The sequence below is a fragment of the Plasmodium cynomolgi genome, chromosome 8 (genome assembly GCF_000321355.1).
Source record: "Plasmodium cynomolgi strain B DNA, chromosome 8, whole genome shotgun sequence".
NCBI lineage: Eukaryota > Apicomplexa > Aconoidasida > Haemosporida > Plasmodiidae > Plasmodium > Plasmodium cynomolgi.
Genome location: NC_020401.1, coordinates 211,830 through 223,721, shown reverse-complemented (window position 1 = coordinate 223,721; position 11,892 = coordinate 211,830). Strand labels below are relative to the sequence as shown.

Here is an 11,892-nt window from a genome sequence, read left to right as displayed (position 1 = left end):
TTTAGTCACATCGTCATTTTTTCTCCTCTTCCCCTTTAATATGTTTCAAAGGAACATGTAGAGGTGACCATCTGATGCATACATGCGCGCGCAACTGGCACGCCTGCGCTTTATCTTATTTTATTTTATTTTTTTTAAAGTTTGTTTGAAATTTCCCTTCCTCCCCTTCCCGTGATACCTTCACATGAAGAGTAGCTTTATTAGTTCACATATTCACCTTCTCTCCCTCCCCCCTCTACTTGTCCACTATATATTTTTTTTAATTGTGCAAAATTTACGCGAGTTCTCGTGTGCGCAACAAGCGCTTGCATGAGTCCCATGTGTGTGTCCTGTACATACGAATGCGCACATGCGTACCACTCCAATGAAGTGCGTGTCGATTCAACGTTCCTCATTTTTATAAATTATCATCCCAATTTTCAAATTAACTTTTAACGAATGAAAATCCGAATAGTTGAAAAAATTGCAATTTTTTTTTTGGATTGCAGTGTGGTGCCTGTATGGAAGAAGGGGTGTGGGGGGGGATGTTAACCCCTGAGTGCAGGTCAATTTACAAGCGAAGGTTAAGTCGTTTCAGGCCTCACACTTGCGAAGGTGAAGTCGTTTCAGGCCTCACACTTGCGAAGGTTCGCCTTGTGCCGTGTCTGCGTTACGCCTCGCGGAACCACCCCACTGTAGAAAACCCAATTGGGGCGTGCGTGTCACACGTTGTAGACCCTCCACCAGGGAGAATTACCAGAAGTGTCCCATTTGTAGACATTTTTTTGAAACAAAAATCGAAAAGGGGGGTTAAAAAAGAGTAGCACCATTTTTGCGGTCCCTTCCGTAGCAAGACCGAGTAGACTTAACGGAGCAAAAAAAAAAAAAAAAGTTATTCTCACAAAGCTGCGGTCACAAAGCTGCGGTCACAAAGCTGCGGTTACAAAGCTGCGGTTACATTGGGGGACCCCTCCATTTCGCTCAGTTCTTCGAAAACGTTTAGGTACCCACCACCACCACCGGTAGTTCGATTAGGTTAAGAAATTCCTTGTTAGGATTTTCTCCTACGGACCGTTGTGGCACATCATGACATGTCATGGCGAGGGGTGTTACTTCACAAATTTGAGTCCCACAAATACGTACCTATGGGGATGCCCACGGGTACACAAATGAAGAGTTACTGGAGGGGAAAGCTAAATGAGACACGTGCAGGTAGTACGCAGAAGCATAAGTACATGGGTTACCCCCTTAGTTGACTCCGTCCCTGCTTTCTCATTTTACACTCTTTTTTGTTTAACCAAGTGTTATCTCTTTTTGCATTTGTTCCATTCGTTATGGACCTTATGGGTGGGTCAGGTTTACAAAGAGATGAGCTGCTGCCCCGACATGTCCTCCTTTTAGGGGATGTAGTAAAAACGGGTAGGCTGGGCTAAGCACATGTTATTTTTCTAACGTTTGAAAAGGGTAAAGCGCAAGAAGGAACCATTCCTGTACGTTTTACTTCCATGTTATCACATAGAATTGAGAATAAGTAATTTTGGCATCACGGGGGGGGGAGGTGATGCAATATGTGCATGCGCCTGTAGGGGTAGAGCTATACATGGGTAGGGTGGAATGACCAAGGCACATGCTAAGCGGGACGAAGGTGAAATGTGACCCAAACGAATTTTATTTTGACCAAGTGAGGGCCGACAAAAAAAAAAAACAGAAAGGGATTAAAATGACCGTGCGCGATTAAGGCTATTGATTGCCCGGAGTTAAACTGATTAGGTGCGGAGTTAAGCTGATTATGTGCGACTGAATATTCTGAAAAGTGCGGCAGAAAGGAGAAACGTATACAAAGGCGAGCAAAATAAATAAAACCTGCTGGCGGCAGCTGCACGCGGGCGGAGTATTGGGCGCAGCGAGAGGCTAAGCTGATATCCACGGGAAAAGAAAACGAAATAAATAGAATAAGCTGAACTTACGGAAGCGGAAGCGAGCTTAGGGAAGCTGAACCGAACTTACAGAAGCGGAAGCGGACTGGCAGATAATAACAAGCAGGCTGTGAGCAAGAGGCATCCTGGACCCCTCGACGAACAGGCCGCCACACAGAGCAGTGAAGTAGAAGCGAAGTAGCAGCGAAGAAGCAGCGAAGAAGCAGCGAAGTAGCAGCGAAGTAGCAGCGAAGTAGCATCGAAGAAGCAGCTAAGTAGCAGCGAAGGGGACCAAACCAATGCGTCGATCATACTAATAAAAAAGAAGCCTTGTGGAGACATGAATGTGCGAGCTTCCGAGGAAGGCACGTTTTAAATTTGATTTGGGCGATTCGGTTGTCCGACTGGCTGTGACTAAGCTGACTTTATTTGATTCTCGTCCTGCTGCCCACGTCCATCAGGCAGGTGCGCCACCGCCAAAGGAGCTGCCTTCTCCACGAGTGTCCTCGCAGCAGCAGCACCCCCCCGTTCCCCCTACAGTATGCACACAACTATGAATAAAAAATGAATGAGGATTTAAAGTTAGGATCGATTATATGGCCCAACTTCACGTCCCCCTTTAGCATTTCATGCTACTGTATGAATGAGGGGTGCACCGTTTTATCCGTGGGTAGCTACGAGGGCAGCATCGTTTTGTTTAAAGTTGGAGAAAATGCAAGTAGTGCTCGAGGGGGCGGTAGTTGTGCCAGTGTCGCTGCAAATGCGAACGCCTGTGCCAATGTCGGTGCCAATGCCTGTGCCAGTTTCCCCGCTTCGAATGAAACATGTGTAACTCGCGTGGACGGTGTGGGTGCCGTGTTTGTGTCGCCAGGTGGACGTTACAAAGAAGAATTTAAAATAGGCACCGGGGGAGGTGACAAATTTAACGTTGCGGGGAAACACCCCGATAGGAATGAAACCCCGGTGAGTAGTAGTTTGCCGGCGAGTAGTAGTTTGCCGGTGAGTAGTAGCTTGCCGGTGAGCAGCAGTTTGCGGGTGAGTAGTATTTCCCCAGGGGGAGGAGAACTAGGCGACACTGTACATAAGGCTAGTGAGGTTAAACTGCATAGGGGAGATGGGAGAGGAAAGACAAAGACGGAACAGGTGAACGGTGACGGAACGAGCACATATGTGTACAGCGGAGGAAGGAGAGATGTCCAGTCGGGGGGAGAAGCAGAAGGAGGGGAAGTCCCAGGAGTGGAGGCCCCAGAAGTGGAAGCCCCAGGAGTGGAGGCCCCAGAAGTGGAGGCCCCCGAAGTGGAGGCCCCAGAAAATAGAATAAACTTTCTCCCATATTGTATCCTCCTAAACAATAACAACAACACGTGTAGCAACAGCATCGTGCAGTTATGCTTTGGACTATCTTGCTCATCCCTCATCGAATGCATATCAAAGGAGATCCTAATATCGCTTCACTTGGATAACTGCCTATATTTTTGGTCTCTAGATGAAGGGAGATGTTTTAGAATAGTAAAGGGTTTCAGTTTTTTTATCTACAATTTGAGAGTGTTACCAGATAGACGGTTTATTCTTTTGTGTGGAGATAGGAAGGTGCTTCTGATGGATCTTTGGGGGAATAAAAGCAGAGAGATTATTGCGCACTTGACATTGGATAATTACATGGAGGGGAGCGGTTACAAGGGGGGGGACTTGGAAGGAGAGAAAGGAGGAAGGGTAAATAATGGAGGCAGAGGAGAGAAAGGAGGCATCGCAGATACTGCTTCAAATTCAAATCACTGTGATAATAAAGGTTCTGCTAGAAGTGGGAGTTACTTCGTGGGGGATTCCATCGACAGACACCACTCTTCGTCTTCCAGTTCGGGGGAAATGAACGAGAGGGTGCTTATCGATGTAGGGGATAGAGAACTCCAGGGAGTAGCAGCAGGGTCGTGTAGTGAAGCAATCGACGGAGATGAAGTGGTCGACGGGAGTGAAGCAGCTGGGGAGGGTGCCGGTGCCGGTGCTGAAGAGGGAGGAAACGAAGAAGGGGGAGCCTTTTCTCTAAAAAAAAAGCATGGCAAAAGGAGGAATGCAAAAAACCTTGGTGGAGGCACTTTAAGGCAAAACGGGGGGAGACAAGCAAATAGCTATGCCACCCTGGAGGAGCAAAATTTTTCAGCAGAAAATTTAAGAAATAAAAACAAAAAGGAGAGAGGTAACCATACAGAGAATGTAAGAATATGCTGCGTCGCAACAGGGTTAGTTCCATACCTTAAAGAGGATAACCAAAGGTCACTCATTCAGTGCTTTAAATTATTGAAAAGGAAGTTATACAGCTCATATAAAAAAAAGGAAAATTTTAAAAGGGTGATGTTACATGATAATGAAGCAGATGGGAGTGGAAATAATTCATCCACGGAACATAATGAAGAATATGCAAAGACCATGCAGGATGAAATTAACAAGAAACTAAACAATCTTTTCAGTTGTCCAGTATTCATCGTTGCGTCCTTATCGAATGGAGATATTATATGTTGGGACTTAACTGATTTTTTATCATTCTACAAAGGAAAATGCAGATTCGTAATCAGGATAGAAAAAACAGAACTTGATTTATACAACGAAATTGTCAGTGAAATTGCAGAAAATTGTATAATGGATGAACTGTTAAAAATCAATGTACACACATCTCATGATATGAATTTAAAAGCACACGACAGATGTGTGAAGTGTCAGGATGGGTATAAACAGTGCAATGGGTTGTATTTGATAGAAGCTAAGTTTATTTCTAACCTCACTCCTGCTGAGGATTGGCTCGAAATTGCTACGAATGGGAACTCCAGTCGTATAGGGGTCATAGATAGCTATGTTATAATTTTACAGGAAACGAGATTAATCATTTATGAGAGGAAGGACCTTTCCTCTATGTTTGTTCCTTTGATGGATTTGTTTTGTCCGGACTACCACCAGAATTCGCAGAAGAGGAGGCGCAGGAACCCCCACTGGGTGGGCCTGCAGGTTGTGCGTCGTCCCCTGCTGAGGTTTTCCTCGGGTAAGTTTTGCGGCCCTTCGCATCGTCCTGGATGAGCGGCGTGGCTGAGCGGCGAGACGGAGCGGCGAGACTGGGCGGCTATACTAAGCGGAGAAACTACGTGGCGTGACTAAGCTGCACGGTTGGACGCGTTCCCACTTCATCTGCCTACCACGAGGCGGTGACCCTTTTCGATGTGTTCACCTCGCCGCGTCGACAGGGCTTTTTCTTCCCTCGGTAGCTCCCCCGTCTAGCCACGCCCGACCATATCGCGCTACCTCCACGCCCGACTATATCGCACCACTTCCACGCCCGACTATATCGCACCACTTCCACGCCCGACTATATCGCACCACTTCCACGCCGCTCCCCACGCACTACTTCCACGCCGCTCCACGCGCACCACTTCCATGCCGCTCCCCACGCACCACTCCACTCCGCCCCCCCGCAGGTATCTTCAAAAGCAGCGGACTGAAAACGAAATCCTTCGACGTGATGCAGAAGCTGTCCAAGAATGTATGCGGCTCGATAATCGCCTGGACAACGGAAGGGAACTTCTACAGCTACACCTTACCTCTTAAGTTTTCAAGTCTCTTCCTCTCCTTTCAGTCAAACATAAAGTCCTTTTTCCTAATGAAGGTATCGAAGAAGTACTTGGGTTCACATAAGAGTCCCATCCCTATAGTGATATACAAGGAACGCATATGTAGGAGAAGGAATTTCCTATTAAATGAGGAGGACGACGGAGAGGAAAACAGAGCGAGTAATCATAACGAAGGAGGGAGTAACTACAACAACAGTAATAAGTTTAGAATAAAAATAAATGACAGCACAGAGATGACTCCAAGTTATTTAAAAAGTAATTTTTCAACAGAATCAATAAAATCCAAGACTGCTTCCAACGATCAGATGATGTTTTCCACCAACAACCTTCATGAATATATTAACTTAACAAAAAGCAGTACCATCTGTAGAGGTACCAAGGGGAATAAAATGAACCCTATTAAGAAGTATGCTAAATGCAAGGATGATTTATTATTTCTTTTTATAAATAGGAAGAACCCTTATAGAATTACTCTCTTTGAGGGGTTACTTGGTTCCTGGTTTAAGACGACCAAGTTGGAAAAAATTTGGCTTTTGCCAAAAAGGAAGAGACTCATGGAAGGGATAAAAATTGTGGAGAGTGGAAATGGTGGCATCTCTGGTGGAAAAAAAAACGAAGCCGTTAAAGTGAACTCAGAACTTGGGGGGGAAGATAATTGGGATGCTACTGCGTGGTTGCATATGGAGCATGTCCTTCCGCCCAACATACGTAGGTGCAGTGATCTGCTAACAGATTTATTGCACAATAAGGAGTGCACTATGCAAGGTGAGCATAGTGAAAGAGGAAAAATGGATAGGAGAGGTAGATCCATAGTGGCCTACGCAATAGCAGAACGGAATCACAACATATACATTTTTTTAAGCTTTACTAATGGGTATGTTATAAGTGCGTTAATTAATTCTTATGGAAAATCCTCTCGAGGAAAAATCGTGAGAAACAGAGAAGGGAAAACAAATGGGATGAGAAGTAAATTCATCCGAGAGTTACCCATCCCTAACTATATTCTAAAAAAAATGTATTCATAACGACTCTGCATTGTGAGAAGAACTACCTGGTAGGGGGGTCTAGCAAAGGAGATATTTTAATATGGGATCTAAGAAGTTTTAAATTGAAGAAGTTTATTAAGGCTTGCCATTTTAACTACGTGAGAAGCATCCACAGCGTTATCGATGAAAATGACCCCAACAGAGAAGACACATATTCAGTGAACAAAAAAACGGAATCATTTTGGGTTCTAAGTTGTGATGCTAGTAACAATCTGATTCTTCTCAATTTGAATGAAAGCAACTACGATGAAAATAATTTTGCATATCTGTTTTGCAAAAATGATAGATGTAGAATAGCTATAACGACAGATGAAGAATCGTTAAGGAAGAAAGAGATGGAGATTCGACAAAAAAAAAAAATTCTCTTTCTAAATTATATGAGAAGCTTTTTTAAAAAAAAAGGATTATACAATTATGGAAAAGCTACGGAAAGGAAAGACAACCTATTGCACATGCTAAAAATTAAAAAAGATTTAAAGATAAAGCTAATGAAAGGTTTCTATTATGCTACCTCGTGCACTATGAGCAAACCTGTTGGTGATTCCAAAGGAGGCTTCTACAATGTGAGGAGAAAAATCCATAAAAAGAGGAAGGGACATCATGGGGAGATAAAAAATATGATCAATGTATGCCTTTACTGTTCTTTTAAGAAACTAGAGAAGAAAAATGAAATTAATTTTAAATTAATAAATCATGTGTATATTAATACCTTTTCGTCGCTGTTGTATATCACTTCGCTGAATAACTTGGTCTTCATTTATGAATATGACAGCGGGCGCTTCCTGCGATCTTTGTATGATTCGGACTTTGCTTCCATGTGCGTGGTCCCCACGGAGACGTGCCACATGAAACTGGGCGTGGACGTCACTTCGGTGCGCGTCCTCAACAGGGTGCGCGCGGGTGGCAGCAAGGTTGGCGGGAAGGTTAACACCGTAGTTCGCGGGGCAGTTCGCGGCGCAGTTCGTGGAGAGGATGACGACTGGAGCAGCAGCGATGGGAGTAGCGACCGAAGCAGCGGCAGGAGCAACGATCGACGAAAGGTCAGAAGCGGAAGAGGAGGAGTTCCCCAAGGAAGCATCCCCCTCGCGGAGCGCGGAAAGGAGAATAGCGAAGAAGTATACCACGGTGCCCCCCCAAGGAAGAGCACCCCCCGCGTAAAAGTGCATGGTGGCGAAAAAATGTATAGAAGCGAAAAAATGCATAGAAGCGAAAAAATGCGTAGAAGCGCAAATGAGAGGAACCCCTCCAGCTACATCGTGAAGAGCCAAATACCAGTCATAAGTTACGTTCTATTCAGAGACAGCAATTTGTCCCAAAAGGCCTTGCCTTTGACGAAGTTTTTATTTCCTTTTTTTTTGCCACCCAAATGTGTGCATCTTTGTAGAGAGTTATTTTCCTTTCTAGTGAGTTTTCCTTCGATTCCATTCTCGTTGTGTATTCACGGAAAGGAATCCACGCTGTCAACGTTGATCCCGATGTCGACTCAGATATATTACTTCTCCAAGATGCACTCACTAAAGGAGGGTAGATGTGAGGGAAACGTTTATGTGACCATTAGTGGAGGAAGGAGAGACAGATACGAAATCCAAGAGAAAAAAAGAAAAGAAAAATTTATTATTGATTCCCTACACTTGGATGAGCCATATATATATAATAACAAATTTAAAAAAAAATATTTCTTAAGTGAAGAATATAAAAAGAAGTACCTCATTTTGGGAATTAAGATGGGGAGTCTCAAGCGACGGTGTAACGATTTTATGGAGTTTTCCAAGTATAAAAATTTACAGATGTATAGGTATGACGAGGGGAGCAGCATCTTTAACGTGGATCCGGGGGGAACTCTAGGTGTTGATCCTTCTGGGGTGGTAGAACGTCAGGGAGAGACCAAAAAAAGGGAATTGCCGCACCAGGAGGGAGAGTCGAAGAAAAGGGAATTACCGCACCTAGAGGGAGAGATGCTCAACAATCGCCGTGACCGCACACAATGTCGTAGCAACAGTGGGAGTGACTGCAGCAGTGCCGATGGTAGTGACCGCAGTAATGCCGATGGTAGTGACTGCAGTAATGCCGATGGTACAGACCGCAGTAATGCCGATCTTAGTAACCGCAATATTGCCGATCGTAGTAACCGCAGTAATGCCGATCGTAGTAACTCTCCTGAGAGGCCCGGCTCTAAGGAACAACCTTATGGGATACATAGCCAACCGGTTAAGGGCGAAGGAGGGGGTGCAAACAGACTCATTCGAAACGCCTCTTCAGGTACCAGCTGTTGTCTGTGGAATAGTGTAGAAGATCCAAAATTTTTCAGCACTCGAGCGAGGAGGAAGAAATATCACATGATGCAGTACAATTATTACAAAGATTTGAGGGTACGTCGGAGAACCGTGGCGGGATCGACCAAGTGGTTTTTGAAATACTCAGATGATGAATTCTCCAATTATTCGTCGGACAAGTCTAGTCTATACTTGTATGTGAAGCGTGATCGACATCGTCGCACCCCACGGCTCGATCATCGTGGTAGCCATACTCATCATGTGCAAACTCAGCGGAGAAGTCTGGCACCTCATCGGGAACTCCTCTTCGAAAACAACTCCGTGGATGTGTACTGCAACAGTGTGTATGTGAAGACGTTGTACTCCTGCTTTATGTTGCGATTTCTAAGTTTGTGGTGCTCGAGTAGCAAGGGGGGGAGGTACGACCCCGCTACGCTGTTCAACTTTAGGAAATACATAATAGAGAACCTACCCGAGAGTAACACGCTGAATCTGTTTCTACTGAGCTACATATCTATGTACCCATACGACAAGAGCATACGAATACAGTTGCAGAGGTTTATGTGCACCGTGATAGCTAATGTAAAGGACAAGACTTTGGATAAATATGCTAAAACATCCACAGAAATTTTAAGAATAAATAATAAGAAAAAAAGAATTATAGAAAAAAATATGGATGAAATATCGTTATATGACACGACAGGGACCTATGTGATTACAATTATTATACCAAAAGTGGGATCCTTTTTCTTTTACCCATACATCTATGCTGACGAAATTTGCCTTACTCTATTATTACTACTACTTTTGGTGAAATCACATTATTTAAGGAACTCAAAAACGTTTTATACCAATGCCAGTATGATAACCCTAATTGTGCATCACATTTGTTACTACATTTTTGTAGACACACAATACCTAATCGAGAAGGATAATAAATTTAACAAATTTAAATTATTTCACTTTATTCACTTGCTTTCGTTGAGTTTTTCTATCACGTGGGATTTTCATGTATTGGTTCAGAGGGGCATCTTCACTAGCAATATGAAAAATATGTCATACCTTTCCTTCAATTTGCATTTAAAAAAGGAAGACTTTACTTTGAACGAACGGATGATTGATGAGAATTATTTTAAGGCGCTGAAGGATTACTACATCCTTGGGGGGGCACCTCCAGGAGAAACGCTTCCTGGCGGTGGCGCTGCTGCTGGTGGTGGTGCTCCTTCTGCTCCTACTGGTGCTACCCCTACTGCTGCTGCTGGTGGTGGTGCCCCCTTCTTGGGGGCAGCCATGCCCATTGCAGGGAGCGATAAAACGTTAGGCAATTCCGTGAGTGAAATAAATTTAAAAAATTACCTGGACGATTTTGTCGGGTGCACAGATAACGGAAAAGTGGGAGGAGAGCTTGAATCGGAGAGAGAAGAACAGCTCTCACTAAACTCTTATGAGAATGTGTTTTCTGATGTACACAGTGAAGGGAGGAGTGCATTCTTGGGAAAATCGAACGAAGCTCTAGATATAGGGACAACTGGGTCAGCCCCATCCCAAATAGTAGTTGGAGTAGTTAATCAGGTGAGTTCATCAGACCAAATTCATCCCGTAGAATCCATAAGCAGAGGACAAAGTTATTACAACGAATTGTACAACTTATCATGTGATGAAAGCAAAATAAAGATGGCCCAAATGAACAGAAAAAAGAAATCACAAATAAATGAACATAACTACATTAACATATGTCACTTTATTTTAAATATCTTCGATCTATACACACTCTTCCATGAATAACATGAGCTTTTTAAAATTATTAATTAACACAGGAAGAACAGAGCCTTATTTATTTTTAAAAACGCTACATTATATAACGAGTAATGTCCACAAAAGAGTGTCCTGTATGAATAAAATTTTATTCCTTCTCATCATTTTGATAAAAATTATAAGTGTTTCTTTATCCTCTACATGGATATAATTATTGATATCCTTTTGAATTCACTGGACCCATCCAACAACGTTCGTATTTTATGCTTGAAGTTATCGACTAGCTTAATCTACACCTTAGTTAAACAGTACCCTATTTGCTGCTTTAATAAATTTACACAACGATTGGCTGTGGCAAATAATATGAATAAATGTATTTATCTATACGATTTGAAAAATGCAAAAAAGTTGAAAATTTTTCAAGGACATAAGAGAGACGTGGATTGTATTAACTTTAACAGTACAGGTACTTGCTTGGCTTCCTACTCTAAGTTAGACCTGTCTTTCAAAATATGGAACTGTACAAATGCCGGTCTCTTTAGTGGGTTTTTAAAAATTCAGTCCAAATGCGCTAGGGATATACAGCTCTCCAGGATAAAGCTCAGCTATTTGTTCCTCTCGGATGACTACATAGATATTACTTACAAGAAGAAGAATGAGTGGGCCCTCCGGCGCGAGGACAACGCGGTGTATTTGATATACATTTAGGGGCAGGTGAAGTGGGGACGCAGTGATGCGGTGATGCAGTGATGCGGTGATGCGGTGATGCGGTGATGCAGTAATGCGGTGATGCAGTGATGCGGTGATGCAGTAATGCGGTGATGCAGTAATGCGGTGATGCAGCAATGTGGTGTATTTGATATACCTCTAGGGGAGATGCAGTGGGGACGCAGTGACTAGGTGGAGCGCCTTCTAGGGTACGCCTCCCCCTGTCGTGCCACAGCAAACACACCGTTGTTGTGACATCTGCCCTAAAAGGTGGGAACTTTCCCCGTTCAGTCCACCCCTGTCAATAATTCCCATCTGACCATCACCACCCCTTCGTACCAATCCAAACCGTGTCAAAAGCGTACAAACTTGCATGACTCACTAAGCACATACCACTCTGCATGACGACGCTTGCGTGACGTCCCAATTCAGTTGTCTCTCCCTGTTTTGTTTCAACCCTTGTATGTATGTGATTTCCTTTTTTTTCCTTTTCCCTGATTTTTTCATTTAACGTGCATCCGTTAGTTTCAGACGAGTGGCAGCGGCGGGTTGGCTTCGCGACGACGGGATGTTTAAGAGACCCCGCGTGAGTTGTTATTAT

The 11,892-nt window shown here is 43.7% G+C and overlaps 1 protein-coding gene across 1 annotated transcript; it reads left to right on the top strand.

Annotated features, from left to right (window-relative positions):
- Positions 1-2,459: 2,459 nt before the first annotated feature.
- On the top strand, positions 2,460-10,613 carry PCYB_081350 (hypothetical protein; the record flags this gene model as incomplete). Its single annotated transcript, XM_004221873.1, has 4 exons — positions 2,460-4,926; positions 5,357-5,421; positions 5,515-6,438; positions 6,555-10,613. 4 exons carry the CDS (start codon positions 2,460-2,462, stop codon positions 10,611-10,613), a joined length of 7,515 nt encoding a protein of 2,504 aa, XP_004221921.1.
- Positions 10,614-11,892: the final 1,279 nt, after the last annotated feature.